The sequence below is a fragment of the Epinephelus moara genome, chromosome 22, assembly GCF_006386435.1.
Source record: "Epinephelus moara isolate mb chromosome 22, YSFRI_EMoa_1.0, whole genome shotgun sequence".
In the NCBI taxonomy this organism is placed as follows: Eukaryota; Metazoa; Chordata; class Actinopteri; order Perciformes; family Serranidae; genus Epinephelus; species Epinephelus moara.
The window spans coordinates 29284077-29310846 of NC_065527.1; the positions used below are offsets into that span (position 1 = coordinate 29284077).

The 26770-nt window shown below is 40.0% G+C and overlaps 1 protein-coding gene across 3 annotated transcripts in view; it reads right to left on the reverse strand.

Moving 5' to 3' along the window:
- Positions 1-1510: 1510 nt before the first annotated feature.
- LOC126383960 (major histocompatibility complex class I-related gene protein-like) overlaps positions 1511-26770 on the reverse strand; it is a 151295-nt gene continuing 126035 nt past the window's right edge. For 2 of the 3 annotated variants that reach the window (XM_050034752.1, XM_050034750.1), the window contains 2 exons: positions 8942-9244; positions 1511-1641 (listed from right to left, as the gene is read on the reverse strand). In XM_050034752.1, the coding sequence (XP_049890709.1) occupies positions 1526-1641; positions 8942-9244 (419 nt within the window). In that variant the 3' untranslated portion in view covers positions 1511-1525. Of the gene's footprint in view, positions 1642-8941; positions 9245-9858; positions 10138-10318; positions 10589-13812; positions 13888-26770 lie in introns of those variants that run through there. The other variant, XM_050034749.1, reaches the window with a different exon arrangement.

The following is a 26770-nucleotide window of genomic DNA, read 5'->3' on the forward strand; positions in this document are numbered from 1 at the left end:
GGGTGCTGTCAGATATGGGTAAAATATGGATAAAATAAATTTTCACCCATTTAGAAATTAGATATTTAAAATCTGATTACACGTGTGTTAACCATCCCCTTAAAGTCCACAGTGTACTCTCAATTCAGTATTTACAACTTCCAAATCTAGGAAAAACAATGATATTTTTCAAAAACTACAATTCCCTAGGACCGCGCCATGCACCTTGATACATATCAGAAACATAGTTGTAGTTCTTCTGATTTGCAAAGTAGGGTTCTAAATAGGGTTGTAAAAAGATATATCTACCCAATAAATCTAATATCTAGTAAAGCCGAACTAGTAATGACACTGCACCTAGATGAACTATGTTAAGAATGGTTAATTTCAGATATTTTAACAAGTTCTCTAGAAACAGTTTTTGGGACTCCGGTTTTAGAGTTGTCAAATAGTGTTGAAAAAAGTCAATCTACTGAATATATCAAATATCTAGTACAGCCGAACTATCATATTATTATTATTATTATTATTATTGGTGGGAAATTATAACAGAGGAATATATTTGCCGTTTTAATATCAAGAACACTTCCGTGTTTTTGTGTGTATACAGGACGTTGTTGAATCAGGGACTCCATGTGTCCACCGCGACAATGGATCCTTATTGACTTTACATTGGCATTGTTTCCGTGGTACCAGCATGTAATTTCAACCCATTACGTGCTGCCACCACGGAATGCGGTGTTAAGAGGTTGTGGGCATTTCATGTATTTCTGTGAGATCAGGTTGAAACTGTTGCAGAGGCTGGTCATTCAGAATGGAGAATGCTCTGTTGTATATAAAGTTTGTGTTTTATGTGTCTGCAAACTACGGATATGATCCATTTTGTTTGTTTCGTATGTATGCTGTTGTTGTATGAGCTGAGTTTCCCATCAGGAGGAGGATGGGATGGGTGTTGTGACACCTAAGATGGCTGCCACAGACCACTGTTCAAGACCAACATAAGTGGGTATTGTTTTAACAAGACGGCGTGACATTTCCAGCCGTGTTTACATTGACCAAACTGGGTATTTCAAGCAAAAACATGATGTTTTCCTAACCTTAACTAAGTGGTTTTTGTGCTTAAACCTAACCATACATTAACCACAGAGTTGTCACAGCTGAAATGTAAAGAAACATTGTTTCAATATTTTTTGCAACATATGAAATGTACAAATGCAACATATTCAAGGTTTGCAGACATGTACAATGCCAAAGTTCATTCTGGTGAATAGGTTAATGTCAGATAAAATAGCATAAAAACCAAGTCTACTTACGGCACAGAGATTTTGCGTCTGCAGAGAGGAAGAAGAGACGACAAATCATTTTAGTTGTCACCTTTTCCCCACTGACTCTGATCCCCCTTTTTTTATCTATTTAACTCAAGTTAAATAGATATCTTTTATTTTTCTACCCTCTGTCTAATCATCATCATGCTAAAAGTATTTCTGTTGGTTGCTTCATAACAGTGATTGATGTCCTTTTTTTGAAAATAAATAAATAAACCACTTCAAAAAAACTCACTTTTCTTCTTTTTGCAAATGATGAATCCAATGACAGCGATGAGGATGAGCGCAAGAACAGCCACTGCAGCAGTGATGGAAATGGTCAGGTCAGAAGGCTCCTCTGTTAAACCAAAACAACAACATGTCTAAGACCATATAGCCATAGCAGGTTAGAGCAGAAGTACATCCATCCATCCATTTATTAATACCTACTGTACACATGTTCATCTACAAAATTAAGGGAACACTTAATGATCACAGTATAACACCCAGTGAGTTAAACTTAACTGGTGCAAATGAAGGTGACAACAGATTCAATGGAGAGGCAAAAGCAAGACAACCCCTACAAAGGCAATGGTTTTACATGTGGTGGCCACAGACAGTTGCTCTCCCCTTATCCTTCCTGACTGAGTCTTCTCTCATTTTGTGTTCTGCTAGTGTCCTTGTTACTACTGGCAGCATTAGGCGGTACCTGCAGCCCCGTCAGGTTGCACAGGTAGTCCAGCTCCTCCAGAGTGGCACATCCGTATGTGCGGTTGCAAAAAGGTCTGCTGTGTCTCCCAGCACAGTCTCAAGAGCATGGAGGAGATACCAGGAGACCGGCCATTACACAAGGAGAGCTCGACTGGCATCACCACAGAACACCAGAATTGTCAGGTCCGCCACTGGTGTCTCGTTCTCTTCACAGATGAGAGCAGGTTCACACTGAGCACATGTGACAGGTGTAAAAGAGTCTTGAGATGCCGTGGTGAACGTTATGCTGCCTGTAACATCATCCAGCATGACCGGTTTTGGTAGTGGGTCAGTGATGGTCTGGGGAGGCATATCCTTAGAGGGTCGCACACACCTCCAAGTCATAGCCCTTAATGCTGTACCGGGATGAAATCCTCAGAGCGATTGTCAGACCTTATGCTGGTGCAGTGGGCCCTGGGTTCCTCCTGGTGCAGGACAATGTCCGGCCTCATGTGGCCCGAGTGTCGAGGCAGTTCCTGAATGATAAAGGTATTGATGCCATTGACTGGCCCTCTCGTTCCCCTGACCTAAATCCAATTGAGTACCTTTGGGACGTTATGTATTGGTGCATCTGACACAGGTTGTCCAGGAGCTCACTGATGCCCTGATCCAGATCTGGGAGGAGATGCCCCAGGACATCATCCGTCAACTCATCAGGAGCATGGCCACACTTATCAGTTCATATAGGCATGCGGGGGCCTTACACACCACTGAATCACATTATGAGTTGCTCTGATAAAATTCACACAAGGTTTTTTTTACTTTGATTTTCAGTGTGACTTTAAATCCACTGTCAATGGGTTGATGATTTTGGTTTCCATTGATCGCTGTTCCGTAATTTTGTTCTCAAAAAATTAAACAATGTATATCAGTAAAGATTTTCAACTTGAATCATTTGTTCATCAAGATCTGATGTGTGATTTAAGTATTCCCTTAATTTTTTGAGCAGTGTAGTTATGATCTCATTACATGTGATGTTGGTTTAATCTATAACAGTTTGTATGCATTGGTTTGACACTGAAATTAAACAAAAGCTAAAAAAAGACTGATGAATTCCAAACTGAATTGGATGACAAAAGCTAAACCAACAACGGTAAGATGGCGGACGGCAGCGAGTAGAGACGTGCGGGTCTGACTCTAGGGGAAAATATCGACCCTTTAACTCAGAATGAACTGATAGAAGAGTAAGGCTACCTTATCTCTTTACTGTGTTTTTTCTTTTATCTCCGTCTGTGGCCTGAATTGATTATGAGTTAAGAACGTTTGTTTAACAAACAAACAAACAAACAAACAAACAAACAGCCCTGATCAGAAACACCCGCAGTTTAAATGTCCACTCGCTCCAAAGAAATGGAAAAGCTACAGCAAACTCTGAACGCGCTTGTGGAATCTAACCAAGCTCTGACAGTAAAAATGGACAAAATAGACACTCTTTCTTCCAAGTTAGACCGTCTGACGGCGTATGTGGAGTCCATTGGGAACAGACTGGAGAAAACTGAGGCCGAACTTTATGAGCACGCATCCAAGCTGGACAAGCATGAATTACGCATTCAAACGCTGGAGAAGGATTTACCGGAGAAGAGTGAAGCCGGCAACAGTATGGTGTCATTTCTTGCCAGTTTCCTCACCGACCTCCTGTCAATTCCAATCCAGGCGCACGATATTGAAATAGCTCATAGAATCGGCCCTCCACCGCAATCCAACAAGCGCCGGGCGGTAATACTTAAACTTCTTCACTTCCAAAAGAAGTTAGATATCCTGGAAGCTGCTAAATCCCAAGAGCTAAAGTACCAGGATCAACCTGTCAGAATTACCACTGACATGTCAGCTCGGCAGAGACGGCTTCGGGGTGAATTCTGGCCGCTGCGGCAACAACTTCACGACAAAGGTATCCAGACCCGGGTTCGGGATCCAGCTACACTATGGGTTTGGATCGAGGACAAAATCCATGAATTTGATAACGTGAAGACAGCCATGGTTTCAATGAAGTCCATATTTCCAGACATTGACTAACTTTTCTGGATTAACCTGAGCAGGTGGGACAATTGTGTCTCTTTTCCTCCTGTGCAGCTCGAGTTAAGTAGCCTAATATGTTTGGACTTCTTTACTGGTTTATCCCAGTCAATCGGAACAAGTGAGGTTTTTTTCCCTCCTCCTATGCAGCCTGGGGTAAGTGGATTATTATTTTTTCTTTTTCTTTTTGTGGACATAAACTACTAAACTGGACTTACCGAGCCGTTTTGGACAATTATTATTAGCCCATTATTTTCGTCCCTCCTGCGCAGCTCGATGTTAATGGGTATTTTGGGTTTTGGTTATCTACAAGAACTTAACATTTAAATTGTCTTTTCCTCCCTTCTTTTTCCTCACTTATCTAATTTAGCATAAGGGCTGTTGATCATAGCTAAATTATTTTGAATCTAGTTCTGGCATATGCCTAACTGTACACACTCTTGCTTCTTTGTTTTTGATTAAATGCTTTCACAAATGACAAATATGCTGGTAAATTTGTTTTTTTTCTTCCTCTTGACAATAGCATTTATATATCTTTGTGAGAAGCTCATCATTAATGGCCATTGACTTCATTTTTGGGTCAATTATCTTCCCCCACAGTTTTTTTTAGGCTCGCCTTCTTTCTTTTTTGCCTTCATGGTATTTAAGCCTTGTGCTTTACCGTGTCGGGTTGTTAGTTTTTGCCTGTTTTTGTCTTGCTTCTGTGTTTTATCTGGTTTTTACTGTCTATTCGCTGCTTTAGTGTTTTTTTTTCTCTTTGTCTTTGCGGTTTGTGCTGTTATGTTGTGTGTATGTGGAAAGTATGTGTGGGTTGTATGGGTGGACGGGGGCGGTGGGTGGGATGGGAAAGGACAGGACTCTTGACCACCATTATACTTTTTGTTTATGGCATCTTGAATGACTAGGCTGACTTTATTTTCCTTTAATGCCCGAGGCCTTAATCTACCACATAAACGCACTAGTTTCTTGGATGTTCTTAGCAGGGAGAAAGTGGATATAGCCATGGTCAGCGAATCTCATTTGGTACAGAAGAATGTGCATAGATTGCAGAATAATCACTACCATGTGTTATCATCCTCTTCCTCTTCTAATAAAACTAAAGGTGTACTTATAGTAGCTCGTCGTAACCTTCAAGTTAGAAATTTAGGTAGAGGGGGAGATTCAGAGAGTAGAATAACTTTTATTAAAACCATAATAGCCAATAAAAAAAATGCTTTTGTATCCATAGGCCTATATGCTCCTAACACATCTGACAATAATTTCTATGCACAGTTAACCCAATTGTTGCTCGATCTGGTAGAATATTGTTTAATTATTGGTGCAGATTTTAACGCTGTATGGGAACATTCAATAGATAGGACGGCCTCAGCAGAGAGTAGTGACCAGAGGTCAGCGTCCACAGCTTTGAGAAAATGGGCTGATGATGTTGCAGTAATCGACCTATGGCGTGATTTGTCATCCAGACACCATTCTTTTTCTAGAATAGATTTTATTTTCGCCTCGAAAAACCTTCTTGATAACGTCCGTATTGACATGATCCTTCTTGTTCTCTCGGATCATAAAGCTGTAATTTGTAGGGCTAATTTGACTCCACAAATAAACCATGCACCTCGCTGGCGCTTTAACACTTCCCTTTTACAGGACATCAATTTTATAAACCAATTCCAATCCGCTTTAGCTGAATTTATCTCATTTAATTAATATTCTGTAGACGATCCTAGAGTTTTATGGGATGCAGTGAAAGGTTTTATTAGAAGTAACTGTACTGCATTTGCATCCAATTTAAATAAAACTCAATATAGCAGGATTTATGAACTAGAACAAAATCTTCTGCATCTTGAAGAAATTATGCACTCTAATGTGACTCCGGACTTGTAACGGAATTCAGTAAGAAATGAGCTGAATTTCTTGCTCAGGCAGCGTGCAGAGTTTCTTATTTATCGTTCACGTCAGAATCACTACTTTGAAGGTGCACGTCCTAGTAGATCACTTGCCTTGAGCCTCCGGGCCTGCGAGAACTTTGCAAATATTTCTTCTATTAAAACACCACAAGGAGAATTAGTGTCTGATCCTGTACAAATCAATTCCACTTTTCGCATGTTTTTTCAAAGTTATATAGCGCTGAGGTTGCACATGATTCTTCCAAATCTGACATATTTTTTAGCAACCTTCATCTACCTAAGTTATTGCCCAGTGACGTCTTGTCCCTTGATAAACCTATAACATTGGATGAATTAAAAGCTGCATTACGTAGCATGAACAAAGGTAAATCACCAGGTTTTGATGGGATTCCCCCTGAATTTTTATTAACTTTCTGGCCTCAACTTGGTCATTTAATTTTGAATATGATTAATTATGCATTAAATACTGGTTCTTTTTCAAGAGATGTTAACACAGCTACTATCACATTACTCCTTAAAAAGGGGAAAGACCCAAATGATTGTGCCAATTATCGCCTGCTTTCTCTTTTGAATGCGGATGTGAAATTATTTGCTAAATAATAAAGTGTTAGCCCTTCGACTGGAGCCTTATATGCATAAGCTCATAAACCCTGATCAGACTGGTTTTATAAAATCCCGCTTATCATCAGACAACATTCGTAGACTCTTACATATTACTGACGCTGCCTCTGGTAGCCAAACCCCATGTGCTGTACTCTCCCTTGATGCGGAGAAAGCTTTTGATCGCCTGGAATGGCATTACTTATGGTCAGTTCTGCAACACATGGGGTTTGGAGCCCAGTTTATTAGAATGGTTCAAACTTTATATTGCTCTCCCACGGCAATGGTGATGACCAGTAACTTATGTTCTTCCTTATTCCCAGTTTCTAGAAGCTCTAGACAAGGCTGTGTTTTGTCTCCTTTGTTATTTGCACTTTCTCTAGAACCCCTGGCCCAGGCAGTGCATCAGTCTACTCATACTCCCATTACAACACATAACACTGATCACTATATTTCTCTTTATGCAGATGATATATTGCTTTTTTTAGGAGATGCAGCACAGTCAACTTCACATATTTTGTCTATTTTTGATGACTTTGGCAATATATCTGGATACAAAATCAATTGGGCCAAATCCGCTCTTCTCCCCTTGAATGACGCCATGAGAAAGGCTGCGCCTCCTACAAAAATACCAGTGGTCCATACTTTTAAATATCTTGGTTTAAATATATTTCCTTCTCTTCATCTCACCATCACAAATAATTATAATTCAGTCCTTAAGCAGGTGGAGTCGGATCTTGTGCGTTGGTTACCTATCTCCAATTCATTTCAAGCTCGGGTCTCGATTATTAAGATGAATATATTACCTCGAATCAACTTTTGTAGTTCCATGCTTCCTATATCACCCCCTGCTGGTTACTGGAAAAAAATTACAAAAATTAATTACAAAATATGTTTGGAAAGGGAAACGCCCACGCCTCAAAATGTCTATTTTACAGAGACAAAAAAGTTCTGGTGGCCTAGGCATTCCTAATTTTAAATTTTATTTCTGGTCCTTCACACTTAGGGCTCTTCATACCTGGCTTAACCCAGAAGCCCAGGTGTCTTGGCGTTCAATAGAAGAGGAGTTAGTAAGTCCTCACAGGCTTCAAGATGTGATTTATTCTAACGTCCCTCTTAAGACTTGTAAATCTAAATTTGGACCTATAATTTCTCATCTTATTGTTACATGGAGAATTGTAGAATCACACACTAATACATACCTGAAGTTTCATCCTCATATACCATTATTTCATAATTTTTCTCTCCGTATAGAAAATCGTCCTATTTCTTTCTGTCAATGGAGTGTTAAAGGCATTCACCCTCTTTCTGACATTTTGGAGGATAATAGGATTCGGGCATTCCAGGATCTCCAATCTCATTATAACCTACCTGGCAACTCTTTCTTTTTTTTATTTGCAACTTCATAGTGCTTTACGTGCATATGGGGTCCCCTGGGGAGAGGAGTTTAAGACCCATCCCATCCACAAAATTTGTACAGTTAAAGCCACTAAGGGCTTGGTTTCTAGTTTTTACTCACTTATTAATAAGGCCGCAAAAAAATCCCTGCAAGTACATCATTGCTGGCATCAAGATCTTTCTATTTCATCCGGTGCAATCAATTGGAATATGGATCTTTCTATTTCATCCGGTGCAATCAATTGGAATATGGTCTGGTCTAATATCTCTCTCTCTTCCAGGAACCCCAATCATCAAATGATTCATTATAATTATGCACACAGATTATATTGCACTCACCAGAAAAGATTTCTCATGAAATTATCTCAAAACCCCAACTGTGATTTGTGTTCCTTGGGAACCCCTGGTACTTTTATTCATATGGTCTGGGAATGCTCTGCAGTATCATTATTTTGGGAAAGGGTTGCTAGGAGGTTGTCAGTGGTGTTGGATGTTGCTATTTCTTTTTCTCCAGTTATTTTGTTATTATGTTGTTGTGTGTGTTAGTATGTGTGTGTATGCTCATATAAGTGTTTGTGGTTCTTGTGGTTTTTTGTCATTGGTGTATCCTTATTGTTTTTGTGTCTTGTATTAATGTTCGTTTTCTTGTGTTTTTTGTTTTAAAAAAAGGAAAAAATGACCAATAAAAAATTGATCACAAAAAAAAGCTAAACCAACATAAATCTCTTGTCTAGAGCTCCATGGAGTGAAAAATGGAAGAAGTTATCCCACTTGCTTCATCTGCTCTATGAAAAAGTATAGTTTGCAATCTGTAACTTATTATCAGGTTAGCGACAGAGGGAGCCAGCCTGCTAACTGGCAGTTAAGGGTATTGCTTCTCCTGCTGTCTCCTCCAGCATGAAAAAGGTGAATAATCAATGAATAATGAACTGCAGGACAACTGAAGTCAATTAAATGTATCCTTTTCACATCTGTCACTCCTGATTTCATTCTTACCCATGTTGGTCCTGATCACTGCTTTGTCCAGTGTAGTGACGATGTGGTCCTTCACACCAGAGAGATGAAACACACAGTCGTAGCTCCTCCAGTCTTCAGGTGGGACTGATGAAAGGTTCAGGTCAACACTCATCTGGAAGGATCCATCGTGGTTGGGGAGGATCTCTCCGAGCTCCACGTCCTCATGAATCTCCTCTCCATCTTTCCTCCAGAACATCATGGCTCTGTCAGGGTAGAAACCTGTAGCTTGGCAGCTGACTGGAGAGGAGGGAGACTTCTGGAGGAGAGACACTGAGGGAAGGGCTGCAGAGAGAGAAGCAAATAAAGACATATGTGAGTTATACCTTTTTTTGCACAGTAGATTTGAATGCTTGTTCATACCAGTGGAAGACAGTTGTTGCTGGTCAATCTAAAAGTGATCTCAATCAACAACAGATGGTGTGAAAATTCTTCTGGGCAAAATAAATGAATAAGTAAATATTCAACAACCCATCAGCTACACCTACCTTAGCTACCTCCACACTGTCTGTATTTTGACAGAAAAGGGAATTACACCACCACTTAAAAAATCACTACAGTCAGAGAAGAAGGATCCGCCTGTTTTTGTGGATTACAGCAAAGCAGTTCATAGCAATGTTCAATGAAACAGCAATATGTCTATTCTGAAACACTGTAAACTTACTTAACTCATACTAACTGTGCACTAACTATCACAGTCTCAGCTTTTTTCAGAGCAGTCCAACATGTCAGTCTCTACTGATTGGTGAGAGCTAAATCAAACTTTATCGCCACAGAAAACAGTCAAAAAGAAGTTAATGTCAGACAGTTTGGAGTGAAAATACAACAGCAGTTCATTCTGAGCAGGTTGTATGAACATTGTTATGTTCATGAAACTACATCAGGTCATGTGATTCTACCTTTTCTCTGCAGAGAGCTCTTTCCAATGGCCACATAAGTCTTCAGCCACTCAGGACAAACATTAGTTAAGTAGTTTTCATGGTCTTTTAGTCTGACTTTGTCAGCATCCCATCTCAGTTTGGTGACGACAGCCTGTGGTTTCGGAGCGATCCATGTCAGTGTCTTCAGGTCCAATGATATGAAGTCTTCTCCATCATAACCATACTGCATAAAACCATTAACCTCTCCAGTCTCATCATCCCACTCACAGCCACTCACCCTCTGGAAAATGTGGATACCTGAGAAACAGAGACTGTAATTAACAGTGATGTACAGATGATACCTCCAGTGGAAAGATGATCTTAAACATATTGTACATTGTGTGATGCTCTGCTATCCTCCCAGTCTTGTGGTGGGTCACTTTACTTTTCAACTAAGATACAGAGCACTTTAACAGTAAGAATGAAATACAAGCTGTACCTCCACTTTGGTTGAAGCGCTGCTTCAAGTTGTCCATCCTGGCTTTGTAGGCATGTGGCAGGTTCTCAAGACACCGTTGAGTGTACCACTCCAACTGCTGCGGATTGTTTTCTAATGCTGTTTTCATCCAGTCCTGTTTTAGTTGTATTATCTTTGTATCTGTGTCACAGTTACCCACCAAAAGGTCATCAACCACTGCAGCACCCACAAGCTGTGGGACGTTTGGGACTCCAGAAGATGCAGTGAGGAAAAACTTCAGGGAGTGTTTTACTGCAGGACAAATGAGGAACATTCAGTTTAAATATACACATCATCATCACTTTCATCATAAATATGATATATGTGGCAGGCCCATGCACACATATTTTTGGGGGCAGGTGCTCATGCAAAAAAAAAGGGGCCTCTCTGATAATTATTAATTAAAAAATAAAGTTTTATACAGTAACATATTTTGCTTACCTACATATTTTTAATTTATTTAAATCCATATACAGTGGTGCAGACAAGGGTGTCATTTGGTTTAAACATTGCTGTGGGCACATATTAAGTGGGGGGAGGTTTTGGGGGTCTCAAAAACTTAATTTCCTGCGTTCTGGTAATGTTGTCTGCATTGATTTATGGTGGAAATGTATTTATTTATGAAAAAGAAAACAAAATTCAGGTGGCAGGCAACAAATCAAAATATAATAGAATAAAATGCGGTAACACTCTCAGGCATTCTGTACTGCTTTCAAATATTTATTCTCCTGTAGATCAACTTCATATCTCACGTCTCATTTCATATTGTGTGCTGAGTCAACACATTTTACTGTGTAAATGACGGAGCGTGTTCTGCAGAGAGGTTTCAGTGGTTCTGGATGTACAGAGTAGAAACTGCTCTGACACAGCGACACACTGAGGATGATTTCTGCCTCAGAGTTTTTAAATATGAAGTTAACAGAGTGCTGAAGACAAAAGACTGTGTTGAGGTAGTAGTCAGGTTTTATGTACATCAAATTTAGCTTCCAACAAACATGGTTCGTTTCCTTAGGCTTATATTATTTTATTTTATTCTATTCTACTCTAAGGCTTTTGATTGCATCAATCATGAAAAATTGTTTAATAAATTGTGCTTTAGAGGGGTCCCCAAATGGATTTTAAGAATTCTTGTTTACTGGTATGCTCATCAGTCTTTTCAGATAAAATGGGGAAATTCTGTTTCAGAACCTTTTTACGTCAGCAACGGAGTGAGACAGGGTAGAATTTTGTTCCATTTTCTTTTTAATGTATATATGGATGACTTGTAACAGCAGTTGAATGCATGTAATACAGGGTGTGTGGTTGGATCTATGTTAATTAATCACCTAATGTATGCAGATGATTTGGTAATTTTTTGCCCATATAGTGCTGGCCTACAACAGCTATTGAAAGTCTGCTCACAATATGGTCTCGATTTTGACATCAAATATAATGCAATTAAGAGTAAGATTATGATCGTTAGACGCAAAGGTGATAGAAAATTAGTTTTTCCTGAATTATTTTTATCTGGTATTGCTCATCATGACTGTAATGAGATCATATATCTCAGCCATCATATTGTAAATGATATGTCAGACGATAAAGATATTAAGTGTTGCAAGTTATATGCGCAGGCCAATATGCTCGCACGTAAGTTTAGCATGTGCACTGTTAATGTTAAGATAGCTTTATTTAGAGCATTTTGTACCCCTCTGTATACTGCCCACTTGTGGCGTGTTTATAGCAAAAGCAACATGCAGCGACTCAACGTGGCATATAATGATGGCATGAGAATGCTTTTAAAACTTCCCAGATGGTGCAGTGCCAGTGAAATGTTTGTAAATGTTGGGGTGCCAAACTGTTCAGCTGTGATATGTAATCTTATGTACGGGTTTATGTGCAGGTTGTCAGTTTCAGATAATGGTATTATACTTTACTTGAGTAATTGTGAGAGGAGCTCAGTGCGCTTCTCGTCGAGATTGTGGAGCCACTGGCGCTCAAGTCTGTACGTGCGCACAGCTATCTAATGCCTGTCCCCAGGCCCGGAGTGGCTAATCAGGAGGACCGGGACAATTCCCGGTGGGCCGGTCTGATGTTTGGGCCGGCGAGGGCCAGTGTTCAGTTTTTTATTCTTTATTGGGCCGGTGTTCAGTCATGGTACTGGGTATTACGTATGCTGTTACCGCTGTCCCTGGCTGCCTCCACTGGCAGCTCTTTTTTTTTTTTTGCAGATGCACCCTGACGTGTGTGTGCATGGGGTACATTCAGGTGTAGCGTCTTTTGCGCACACAAACCCTTTACGCCGGGTGCACAACCTATTTTTCCTGTTTCAACGGAGTGTCTCCCCAACGCATTCCCCTCCCTGAGAACAACGCCGTGAGGTTCCGTTGTTGACGGACCTGGCCAGATGCGGGTTGCTAGCTAGCGTGCTGTCGGCGAGAGCTGTTAGCGAAGTCATCTAGCAGAAGAACTAGCAATATCTTCCTGCGAAGATCTCTCATGTTGACTGTCACTGTACCAACTGAACTGAGATGAGTTGAGTAGTGTACTATTGAAAGAGCTGATATATAGGCGTGAAATGGGCTATGGAAATAAGCGCAAAATTAAAAAATATAGATTAATTATCAACTGCATAGAAATCAACCTATGATCAACAAACACTTTTAATAGTGTAAAAAAAGGTTATGCTTATTTTTCTTTTGCATAAATAAATGAAATATTGTTTGTTTACAACTGCGATTGCAATTTATTTCCTATTTCCGGCACCGTAACACTCCGTTTCTCCCATGTTGTCAACGCCCGAGTAGGAAAAATCCAACGCCTCCACGGTCCGATGGTCAGTGGAACCGATGCCGTGCTGCGCGCTAGTCCGTTACTATCTGTCATTTTCACCTCCATTTGAATGAATGACTTCCGGTCAGTATCAATCCGTCAATGCGTTAGGTTGTGCACCTAGGTGGGACTAGCGCACAGCATGGCAGCGGTTCCGTTGACCGTCGGACCGTGGAGGCGTTGGATTTTTCCTACTCGGGCGTTGACAAGATGGGAGAAACGGAGTGTAACGGTGCCGGAAGTAGGAAATAAATTGCAATCGCAGTTGTAAACAAACAATATCTCATTTATTTATGCAAAAGAAAAATAAGCATAAGCTTTTTTTCCAGTATTAAATGGCATTCCTTAAATCTGAACTGACTTGCACGCACACAGCAGATACAGAGTTTTAGTGTATAAATAGCCTACAGTTACTATCAGTACAGGACACCCAAGGAAAAGATTGTAAATGCTGTTCGATATAATTTTAATAAGTCCATTTAATGTAACCAAATCTCAATGAACACATCATCTAGGCTATCTTTAGCTCATACATTTATTTATTTTCACCTGACAGCCAACACACAAGTATCTGTGAACACATACAGTACCCTCCTGTACATAGTCATACCAATAAAGCAAACTAAAAATATAGTTTTTGATCTTAGCATGTATCATGACCTTACCTGCAAATGTAACATGACAGAGGAGAAGTGTCATCATCATCTTCTTCATCTTGTTTAGAGAGGAGAAGAGCTGTGTGTCTGAGAAGAGTGTTGGGTTATGTTTTCATTCAGTCAAAAGATGTTTGCTGGTTGTGTTTTCGTTCTCTGAATATCTTAAGGTACTCCCTACAGGTAATCACTAAAAAATATTCCCCTTTACACACACACACACACACACACACAGATGTTATCAACAGTATGACAGCATATTTTCTCCACAGTGTGTTCAACAGAGACTTGTTCCTTGTCCTGGCTCTGTGTGGTAATTTGAGTCTCTGTAAGCTGCAGACAAGCACAGACAGACCTTTAGAAGAAGCAGGCAGTGCATCATATAACACACAAAATTTGACCCATTGGACTTGATGCAATTCACCTGTAAAGCTCATAATAATAATAAAAAAATGCTGTACTGTATTTATAAAGGACTTGTCAGTGAGTACAGCATGCTTTACAAAGGGCACTGTCTGCAGCACAGCAGTAGTTTCAGTGACAACTTGTTAATATTCTCCTGATAATACCAGAACTGTGGATTATAAAGGTCTGTCTAATTACACACAAACTAAAGTTGTTTCAGTTTGATTTGTACTTCTGTGTTCTGTTTTTATCTCCCTCTCTGACTCCGCCATTGTAAAAACAAAACAAAAAAACCTGCACAACCAGCTTTTATTTTGATTGACATTTTACCTTCCTTGTAGATCATAACACAAAACAATAACAAGTTCAGCAAGAAATGAGGTCAGATGTTCCTTTCTTCCTGATGACTAGAAACATTTATGCATTTAATTATATGTATTTATTTAAAATCGAGTTGCCACTGGAATTCTGCAGGCGCAGGTTCCCTGTGGGCCCACTGATAACACATGTTTAACGCAAGGTATCTGTCACTGCAGCTGTCTTGGCCAAAGATCCCATAATAAATAGATTACTCATCACAAGAACAAACCTGCTTGCACAGGTGGAATAAAAGAAAATCAGCTCACAAAAGAACATCTTGATGAGTACAATGGACATAATACATTATATGTTTAGCATGAACGTTGGGCTATGTATGTAGATTAAACAAGTAAGTTTAATGTTTACCATGTTGTTTTCTTAGTTTTGCATGTCAGCCTGCCAGGTGATACTTCACAATAAGGGACACAACATTTTGAGTACTTACTAAGGAACAAATTAGGAATGACCATTAGTTGATAAATAACCATCTGTCCCTAGAATCTTACAAGAGCAGAAAATGTCATGTATGCCACACTCCTTGAACTGTAAAGTTTTCCAACAGAACCTGAAATGTTGTGGACATTCCATTTCAGTTAAGATGCAACATCTTTTTGGCGACGAGTCAGTTAGCAGTTGCTAAAGCTAACGCCATACTGCGGTTAACAGTGGGGCAGAGGACGGCTGTGTGAGAAGGGGGAGAGGAAACAAAGAGTGAGGAAATTTCTACAACTGGCATGCTTGCAGTGTATGACTCAAAAAATCAAACCTGGAAAGAGTATTATGAAATAATAGTGATGTTTATGGCGGCCAATGACATTGACAACAGAGACAAGTGGAGAGCCATACTGATCAGTGCCGTCGGAGCACCAATATACAGCTTGATGTGGAACCTTCTCAGCCAAGCCAAAGACAAGACCCTCTTGGAACTGGTGAGCCTGTTAAAAAACCACTTTGATCCCAAGCCAAGCAAAACTGTGCAAAGGTACAAGTTTAATTCCAGAAATCGAAAGGCTAATGAATCAGTAATGGAGTATATGGCAGAATTGCGTTGACTGGCACAGGACTGTAACTATGGTGACACCTTACAGCAGATGTTGAGAGACAGGATCATCTGTGGGATTAATGATGACCGGATTCAGGCGGCTCCTGGCAGAAGTGGATTTGACTTTTGATTAAGCACTGTCAAACTGCTGTAGCAGTGGAGACAGTGAACAAAAATGCCCAGGATCTGCAAAACCCCAGTGCAAAAGCAAAGTGCTTTAAGGTAAACAAAGGCTCACATGAGGCTGGAGAGTTCAAGGGAGCTATGAAGGAGTGTTACCGTTGCAAAGGACATCACACAGCATCTGAATGTGTCATGCATGTGGAAAAGTGGGGCACATTGCCAGAGCATGTTGAAAGAAGACAATGCAAAACAAAGGGAATACAAAGTCAGCTAATGTTAAGAGTAAAAAGGGGCGGAGCTCAAACTACCGTTCCCACAAAGTGCAAGAGAAGCAGGAGGACAGTAAGGCCCAATCCCATTTCTCATTTTCGCCCCTACCCCTACCCCTCTTTTTCGAGTGCCCCTTGCCCCTTGCAACAAAGTTACAAGGGGTAGGGGTTGAAATATTCCTCTATGAAATGGGACAACCCTTCATACCCGGAAACGTCATCATTAGTCGTCAGTGACGTCATAAAAAGACGCGACGAGTATGTTGCCAGGGAAACCTCACAACTAGCGATTTTTTTTTTGTTATGTTTGTTAGAACAAATTTATATAATACATTGAAACGACATTTCCGATGGTTATCATAGTCTTTAAATCTTTAGTTACGAAGAAAATACTTACATTTATGGTTTTCTTTCATTGCCTCTGAAGCCTTCCCTGCCATCTTGCCGGTGATTCACAAGGCATTCTCGGAGATTTCTCGTAGCACTCGCTTTGAAGTGTGCCTCTGAAAAAACTCCATTTGGAGGGCCATATAGCCCTAGCACTCCGCCCTTCCCCTCTGCCTCAATGAGAATCGGGACATCCCTACCCCTATGCGTGAACGCGCAAAACGGAGGGGTAGGGGCAAGTGGTAGGGTTAAGGGGTGTATTGGGATTGGGCCTAACACTGATAGTTCAGAAGAAGGTACATTAGCACTGAAGTGCATGAAGTGCAAACTGGGTCACATGCGTGAAGTGCTTTTGAGAAAAATAGACCCATATACTGTGAGTATGAAAATGAATGGGAAAAGATCCTCAGGTGAGGCCAGTCAGGATTAAGTTGGAGACTTATACAGGAGACCCTGGTTAGGTGATAGGTGCAGCTCTTGTCAGAGTCAAATACAAGCAACAAAGTGCTAAGCTGCCCATTGTTGTGGTCAAAGGGGATGGCCCTGCCTTACTGGGGCAAGGCTGGCGAGTCGCTGTGGTCCAGAATTCATGTGGACTATGCAGGCCCCCTCCAAGGAGAAATGTTCCTATTGATAGTGGATGCACACTCAAGAAGTCCATATCACAGGCTACCATAGAGAAGCTACGTCAGAGTTTCAGTGTTTTTGGCCTACCAAAAATGTTAGTGCCTGACAATGGTACCTGTTTCACAAGGGCAGAGAAGAAAAATGGCATTCATCATGTGAGGTCGGCACCGTTCCACCCATCCTCTTATGGGTTGGTGGAGAGGGCGATCCAAACCTTCAAGAAGGGGATGAAAAAGATGAAAGGAGAGACTTTGCAAACCAGACTGTCTAGGTTTCTGTTCAGTCAGTTCAGATTAATCAGTCAGATCTGTTCTGGATTTTGTTGTGCTTGATGCTAAAACCTAAGAGCAGCAAAAAACAACTGAAGCAGGAACAGAATCAGAATCAGAATCTCTTTATTGTCATTGTATGAGTACAACGAAATTGAGGTAGCAGCTCTCAGATTCAGTGCAATAAAGGTATAAGTTAAAAACAAGGCAGCAAAACAAAAGCTATAGAAATATGATAAAAGAAACTATAAATAAGAAATATCACTAAAGGAATATTACACAGACAGCATAATATTGCACAGATGGCTGTATATTGCACAGTAGAGTATTTAGTGAATATTCAAGTGTTTTCAGGATTGTGCAGAGTTTGGTGCGATGACAGCTCTGGGGTAGAAGCTGTTTTTCAGTCTGTTTGTTTTTGCTTTGATGGTCCTAAAGCGCCTCCCTGAGGGCAACAGTTCAAATAGGTGGTGACCAGGGTGGGATCATCATCATCATCAAAATCATGTACAACATACTCATTTTTGTAGTTATTATGTTATGTGAAATGGGACACCCTAGGAAGCTTAAAAAGCTTTTTAAGAGGGGCCCGGGCACAAAATAAATACATGTGACAATAAAACATAACCATCCTAACAAGGTCCAAGTGGTCACGTCACCAGCAGTCCAAGAAGAATTAAGCTACATGTAGGAAAAAGAGATTACCTTATCAAAATCATGACTGAGAGTATTTCAACAACAGATGCCTCCTTAGTCTATTTTTAAAAACAAGTATAGATGGGGACATTTGCAAGTCTTTATCAAGATTGTTCCATACCTGTGGACCTTTACAAACAATACTGAGGCTGGTACATTTAAGTTTCCGTTTTTTTCCCCTAATAAAATGCTTCTTCCTAGTCTGATATGAATGCGGAGGAAAGGAAATTGGAATCAGGTCACAAAGTCTTTCGTTGAGCTTATTAACAACACAAAACATAGTACAAGCATTATGAAAAGTATTAAGTTCTGTAATTTTCAGAAGGCCATAACGATGAAAGAGCGGGTCAGAAGGAGCATCAAATTTAGACCAAGACATGGCACGAATGATTTTCTTCTGCAGAATTATTAATTTTCCTAGGTGGCTGGGAAATGTATTGCTCCAAATAATATTGCAATAATTAAGATGAGGCTCAAATAATGACCGATATAATGTTACAAGTGCTTCACCAGGTAAGAAATGCCTTAACTTAAAAAATAATCCAACATATTTTGATAATTTCTTAGTTAATACATCAATATGGCCCCTGAAATTTACGAACTCGTCCATATGAACTCCCAGGAATCTAGTGGACTTCACTCTCTCAATAGGACTGTCATTTATTTTAATATCAATAAGTTCAAGGTTGCTCCGGTTTCTGTTTGATCGGAAAATTAAAAAGTTTGTCTTGTTTATATTTAGAGATAATTTATTGCATTTTAACCATGTATCAACCTTGATCAGTTCATCATTGAGATTCATTTGCAGATCATTTATGTTCTTGTGTGATAAAAATAAATTAGTATCATCTGCGAACAGAACTTTGTGTAGAATGTTAGAACAATGTATAAAATCATTTATATATAAAATAAAGAGGAGTGGTCCTAGGATAGATCCCTGGGGGACACCATATTCTACTGTTCTACATTCAGATTTGTGATTTGACATAGAGACATATTGTTTTCTCCCAAACATGTAGCTACGAAACCAGCTGAGTGCAGTACCCCTGACACCATAATATTGAAGCTTATTTAAAAGAATATCAAAATCAATCGTGTCAAAAGCCTTCGACAAATCAAGGAAAACTCCAATGCCTAACTCGCCTTTATCAATACAATCATAAATCTTTTCCAAGAGATTCAGAATCGCCAAAGAGGTGGACCTCTCTTTCCTAAAGCCATACTGTTGTGGAGATAGGATTTTAAATTTTTCTAAATAGTCACTCAGTCTACTATAGACAACTCTCTCCAGTACCTTGGAGAAGACAGGTAAAATAGATATGGGCCTATAATTATGTAAGTCATTTTTATCCCCCGACTTAAACACCGACTTTACAATTCTTGCAATTTTTGTCATATCAGGCACAACTCCACAGAGTAAGGAGAGATTGATAGAGTAGACCAGCGGCTCCAAAATTTCACTTATAATAGCTTTAAGAATTTTACTACAAATGTTATCTACACCAGCTGTGTGCGAGCTCTTCATTTTCATCACTTCATCTCTATCAGTTGGCCTAAGGAAAAGAGAGTTCAAATAATTGCCTTTGAGATATTGTCTAAATGTGGCATTGTGTGGTTGATTAATCTTTTGAGAGAGGTTTTTTCCAATAGAAACAAAATGATCATTAAATTTATTGGCGAGTTCATCATTGTTGATGGCATTTCCAGTGATATTTTCAGTATTTTTGGAGTTTCCCTTGATTTTGGTATCAGGGAGAATAGTGTTTTTATGCTTACGACAGAGGATTTCATTTAGTACCTGCCAGGATTTCTTTTGGTCACCCCGATAAACTTCAGTGCGTTCAGTGTAGTACCATTGCTTACTCATGCGAATTACTTGTGTGAGCTTATTTCTATACTTTGTATATGTTTCTTTATTTACATCACTAGGGTTTTTAACAAATCGTTTGTATAATTTATTCTTTTTATTGATAGATTTTAAAATACCCTTTGTAAGCCAGGATTTCTGTTTAATGGCACTTTGCTTTATGACTCTTTCCGGTATAGTACAATCCATAGAATCAGTGATTTCATTAATTAATACATTATATGCAGTATTCGGGTCCTTACAATTATAGGCAGAATCCCACAGTTTAGTTCGCAGGTTTGCACATAGTTTTTGTAAAGATTTTTCATTTAAAACCTTAACTTTAGTTTTGGTGGGGGAATCATCAACTTTCTTAACAAGATCAGTGAATAACACAATAGGATAATGATCTGTTAGATCTGAGAATATTATACCAGAATCTATACGAGCTTTGTGAGAATTTGTGAAGATATTGTCGATTATTGTCCTGCTAGACTCTGTAACTATAGTGAATGTATTGATTGTAGGAAAAAATGAAAAGGAATGTAAAATATTAATAAAATCATTTGTCATAGTATCATCCTTAATGAGGTCTATGTTAAAGTACCCGAGAATGAAACATGTTTTATTTGTTTTGTTTATGCGATATAAAAGTTTTTCTAAATTAATTTTGAAGATGTCAATATCAGAGTCTGGTGGCCTGTAAATTACTCCAACTATAATGTTTTTACTACTTTTTACATCTATCTCTATGAAAAGAGAATCAGAGTGACAATCGGCAATAATAAATTCATCACAAATGCTAACTGAGAGATCAGAGGCTGCATTCAAACAGACTCTTCCTCCTGATCTACCAGATCTATTTTTATTGTATAATTTATATCCATCAAGATTAAGGATATCCATATAAGATCCTTCATTTAGCCAGGTTTCGCTGCAGCCAATGACATTAAAGCTCTGGTCTATACTTGTTAAGAGGGAAACTAGGTCATCATGATGCTTGTTTAGACTCCTAATGTTAAGGTGCAACAATGAAAAATTATTATTATGATTTAAGTCTTTCATCTGGTCTGGCAAAAATTGCCTACAATTTAGCTTCCCATCATTGCAGAGGCAAAGCTGTTCAAACTCATCATAATCTACAGTACAATCTAGATCATTTGATCCCATACAATGTAAACTTGAGACAATAATTCAATGTTGGGTGACTGATGAAAAGAACTAAGACCAAAATACAAGACCTCATGTTACTTCCCATTACTCTACTAAAAACTAATCTAAGTTCCATTTCCTAACTACTTCTACAGAGAATAAAAACAGATATTTAAGAATCAATTCAATGTCCAGTACAAGTACAAGGGCCAGAGGAATCTTCCAAACACTGCTTAAATCCAGCAAACAACAGCATAATACTGTAGTCTATGTGATCAGGTAGTTCAGATGATGCACAACTTACTGGCGTCAGATAGTCTACTGATAACGTGCAGTTTTCTCTTTTGTGTCAGCAGGTGAATGCGCCCATCTCGAGTCCAACTGGCAGCCAATTTATTCCTGTGTTTTTCCCGGAGATCAGCAAACAGTTTCACTCTCTTGGTTGTTAAGTTCTCCAAAATATGCATTTTAGAGTCCTTTAATGCTTTTTTCACCTTGAAAACGTTGTCCCGAACATGATATTTGGTGAACTTGACAATAATGCCCCTCGGTTTAGCCTTCGGATTTTCAGGCTTTTGACCAAGGTGGTGGCTCCTGTCAATCTCCGTAGGCTGCACCTCTATCTTGAGATTGGTCTTAAAAATGTCACAAACGACTTTGGTTGTATCCTCATCTCTCTTTTCAGGTACACCAAAGACAATAAGGCAATTTCGTCGAGAGTACTGTTCTTGTTCATCGAGGTTATCAGTCAAATCATCATACTTATGTTGCAGTTCACATAGTTTATCAGCCGTGTCTTTTAGTTCATACTGTATGGTTTCCTTTACCGTCTCCGTGCTAGACTCTGCGATGGCCTTTTTAACAGGTTCGATGAGGGAATCCATCAATATTTTGCTGATTTTGTTGACAAAATTGGTGTCCAGAAATAGGATGTCCATCTGCTTGCTTATTATATCTTTGATATCAACTCTGGAGAGCTGATCATCCACAGTGTTTGTAGTGGTGTCGCCTTCCTTTGTCGGCATGATGGTAGTTTTACTGCCAACAGTGACACAGTGGGAGTCCCATTTCTGTCCGATGGACTGACACTTTAATGGTCAGTTTTGGCGATACAGATGTTCCGGACACCAAAAACACAAAAATTAGTAAGCAAGCAGTATAAAGTCACTATAAAAAGTACATTGTTTGCTGGTCGACCAGAGCACATTTAGTTACTCCCGTCTCGCCCTGATGACGTCATCCTCCAGCTTTTTGGAGGATGACGGGATGGGTCTCTGAGGATGCTGTGGGCTCTCCTGAGGCAGCGTGTATTGTAAATGTCCTCAAGAGATGGAAGAGGGCAGCCAATGAGCTTTTGGGCAGTATTAATGACCCTCTGCAGCGCCTTTCTGTCTGCTGCCATGCAGCTGGCAAACCACAGCAAGATGCCGTGGCTCAGCACTGTCTCCACAGTGCAACGGTAGAAGGACACTAACAGTTTCTGTGTTAAGGTATTCTTCCTGAGTATCCTTAGGAAATACAGTCTCTGTTGTGCCTTCTTCAGCAGTGCCGTGGTGTTTGTTGTCCATGACAGGTCCTCCGTGATGTAAGTGCCCAGGAACCTGAAGTCTGAGACCATCTCCCCTCCGTCCCCATTGATGACAATAGGCTGAATGTCAGATTTCCTCCTCCTGAAGTCGACTACCAGCTCTTTTGTCTTGGTGTTGAGGATGAGGTTGTTCATGGAGTACGATGGTGACAGCCTTTTCACCTCCTCCCTGTATGCAGTCTCATCTCCTCCTGAGATGAGCCCCGCTACGGTGGTATCATCTGCGAACTTAATGATGGCGTTGTTCAGGTGGGTGGGGGTGCAGGCCCATGACACAAACAGGAAACTGAAAAGTTTCACACCTGGAGATGACATGCTCATCACAAACTACTCTCACAGCCCTGAATGGATCCCAGCAGTCATCCAGAGCTCTTCAGGTCTTGTGTCATACACAGTCAGCGTGGGAAGTGGTCAAACCATGAAGAGACATGTGGGTCAAGTTAGAGCCAGACTGACAGAAGCAGCACCAAGCTTGGAGCCCAAGAAAGACTTGCTGCTGTTGGAGCACACTGAACAAGGCTCTGTAGGCCTAGTGCCTCTAGTGATGAGCGAGGGAGACCGATCTCCTTCAGCTAAGCCACCAGAGCAGCAGTCTGCCCCAGATGTCCCGGTCAGGTCAGACTCACCTGTTCATTCTGTGAAAGATATAAACCTGCTCACCTCAGAGACTTTGTTAGTTAGAGTCTGATCTTTTCCAGGAAGAGAACAACAATGTGCTCTGATCTCACTGGAACGATGAACCTTCCAAGTTAAAAAAAATCAAAAGAGTTCCAGTTTCATGACTATTATAACGTTGATGTATATTTTGTGTTAGAAACAGATATGATTGTTTGACATTGGGCTCGTTCGAGATGAGCCAGGCCTGCACAGATTCAATCACCAGTGATCGGCGCACAATGCATGCCGGTAAGTCTTGTATCCGACTTCATCCCAACTTGCTCTGACATATTACAAAAGTGGACGGCGATAAAATCGCGAGAGCGAGGCAGCCGCACTTTTTAGAGCCAGGCGCTGCAGTTGCTCTCCACCGACTGCAAGACCCAGGGCATGATGGGAAATGCCTGGCTCTCATCTGGTCTAACAGCTGATTGGTTTAGATGTGGGCTCAACAAGATGACAATTCATATAAACTCTCTATTTTTGATGAATGGGAGAGAGTTTGATTTTCAGATCTGAAGGTTTAGTCTGTTAACAGAAAACGTGTGGCTGATGGTGACGTTTAATTGAGATTCATATCACAGATCATAAACTGCACATAGTCTATTGTATATTAACACTAAACTGTTTTGTGTGTGTCTATCAGAGAAATCACATTATTAAATTTTCTGATGACACCACTATTTTATCTCTATTGGAAGAGAAATGTGACGCATCCGAATATTTTTTGGAAATACAGAGGTATGTCAAATGGTGTGATGACAATCATCTTGTTTTGAATGCCAACAAAACAAAAGAGATTGTGTTTGACCCTCGGGGTATTAGTGACCAAAGGCCTGTGGTCATCCACAACCTAACTATTGCCCAGGTTAACTCCTGGGCAATATATATCTTGGTGTCTTCATTGATAACACTAACCTGGAGCACACATGTTGACTGCCTCTGCAGCAAACTGCAACAACACTTGCATTTCTTGCGTCGCTTACAAGCTCATGAAGTGGACAAAAAGATCATGCTGATCTTCTATCAGGCAGTTCTGGAGATCCTCATCAGATATGGCATTACGGCTCAGTTTGGCAACCTCATTGCACATCTGAGAAATAAGCTGTTGCGATTAATCCACATCGTGTGGAAAATTATGGGCGTCAGAGAACACTGATCCATGCAGAGCATTTACGAACAGGCCACATTGCGCAAGGCAAACATAATAATTGATGATGTGTCTCATGTCCTGCACTCAGAGTATGAGTTGTTACCTTCAGAAAGAAGGTTCAGAGTTCCCCGGTGCACATTCAGTAGATTCAAAAACTCCTTTGTCCCTGCTTCTATTAAAATTGTTAGCAGTGGCAGATAAAGCCAAGATACAAGCACTACGGCTGCTGTTTTAAATTGCTGTATGCTGTTTATTTTATAACGTTTCATTACCGTTTTAATTTCCTATTCATTACTATGTTGTACTATTTATTGCCTGCTGCACTATTTATCTACTTACTATGTTGCACTACCTGTTTTTATGTTGTGTTACCAGTGTATTTTATGGCTGCAGCAGGGGTGAACAGGCCCAAGGCAAATTTCCCACTGGTGGGACAATAAAGTTTATCTTGAATCTTGAATCTTGAGATAGGCTACCACCATGACTGGCTCTTAATAGAGACAACAAACACCACCTTTTTCATTAAGTCAGACCATTCAGTGTTATTACAATATTTAACACTGTAGGCTATTAGTCTTATGCTGTGCAATAAAGGTTTAACCCTATGGGCCCGAATGATGCAAAGTGCGTCCAAATTCACTCCTGTTCTTCTCCACAACCATTCGTCATAGCAAGGAAAATAAATTATAAAGTTACACTAAAATTATGTATAACAAAGCTTTCATACATTCTTTCATACAGCTTTCCGATTATACCGAACACATTATTATTATTATTATTATTATTATCATTATTATTATTATAGGTTTATCAAACAAGCAATTACAAAGTGCTTTACAAGGCACACATAAAGTGAACAAAAGATAAAATACTTCCACATAGGCCTATGTATAATTACAAACATAGCCTATATAAATAAATCAATAAATGAAGACCACAAAGGAAACCTAATTGCAGCGTGATGACAATGTTTGTCAGCCAGAGAGGTGTAATAGGTTTAGTCCAAGAATTCCATAGTTTGTAAAGCAAAAGGAAGCCCATGAAAAGAATGATACAATTGTCGTCATAATTGCTGCTTTTCCTCCCCGTGTGTAGCCAATTTGACAATGTTTGGACTGTTGATTAAGTAGTTCCTTTTCTTACATTTTGGGTCATATGACAATATGACTTCCAAGGCCTACAATCTGCCCAATTTTTCTCTTATTCTCTCCTTAGCAGTTCAAGTTCACGTGGCGAACACCAGGCTGCTAACATTACATTACGTTCATAGCACCATTTCCAAGAAAATAATAAAGTACTAGGTCCAGTACATGTAACAGCAACACATACTACTCATAATATAATTATAAACCAAGTCACTTACTTATCCAACAGCAGCAAGGCAACATCCGTGTCTGCCCTCAGCCCAATTTCTTCCTTCAGAGCTCTCCACCGAGGAAAAGCGACGCCAATACAAATCCTTGTTTGCCTTCTCCGTTGGTCAATTTACTTCTTTGCTAACAGACCTTCAGCCGAACGTCCAGGCTTTTTCTTTGTGCTAGGATCCTTGGCCACTTCTTTGTTACTTTCTCTTTCTACCTGCGCTCTACCTCTTGCTATGAGACTCTCCACTCTTCCTCCCCCTCCCTTCTTGTTGTGAGGAAGCATTTCCTGTGCGCCAGCGCGGGAATGTCGCCAGTCTACACGCATACTAAAAATGATATATATTGAAAAATACCACGAGGTGTTAGAGGAGCCGAACAGCTTAATCAGCATTGTGTCATCTCCTCTAGTAGTGGCTTGGGTGAAACGGACATTCTCTAGTAGTGGCTTGGGTGAAACGGACATTTACGGACACGTAGAAGTTACGCACTATAGCTTTAACTTTATGAAGACAATGGGAGCGGATAAAAAGTAAATATATAAACACACAGAGGGATTAATAAATAATGGACCGTCTATAATGTAGTCTGTTTCACATGAAGCTGGGAGCCTCTGCAGTTGTGGTGAGTAAAAGCCCCACCGCTATTTGTTAATGTTATTACTTTATGTCCGACCGTGAGGATGTACCATTGTTTGAGCTAGCTTGATGCTAATGACAGTAACGTTGACTCAGCGGGTTGACAAAGTGCCTCTGCTGTTTCACACTATCATTTCCCCCTTTTGCTCTGTGTGGTAACATCCCTAGAGGAAATATTAAAAAGGCTGGGGTGTTGTTTGATCTACAGTTGTCTACGGCAGCAGATCGTTGTGTGTTTCTACTGGTCAAAGTGACGGCTGTGATGGGAGAATTGGATCTCAGTGAAGGGCAAGTGGTCCATAACTTTAATTTTGGAGACAAAAAATGTAGGCTTAGCGCCCTGTGGTCCATTGCCCAATAGGAAATGTAGAATACTCAAAGGTACTTTAAAAATGCT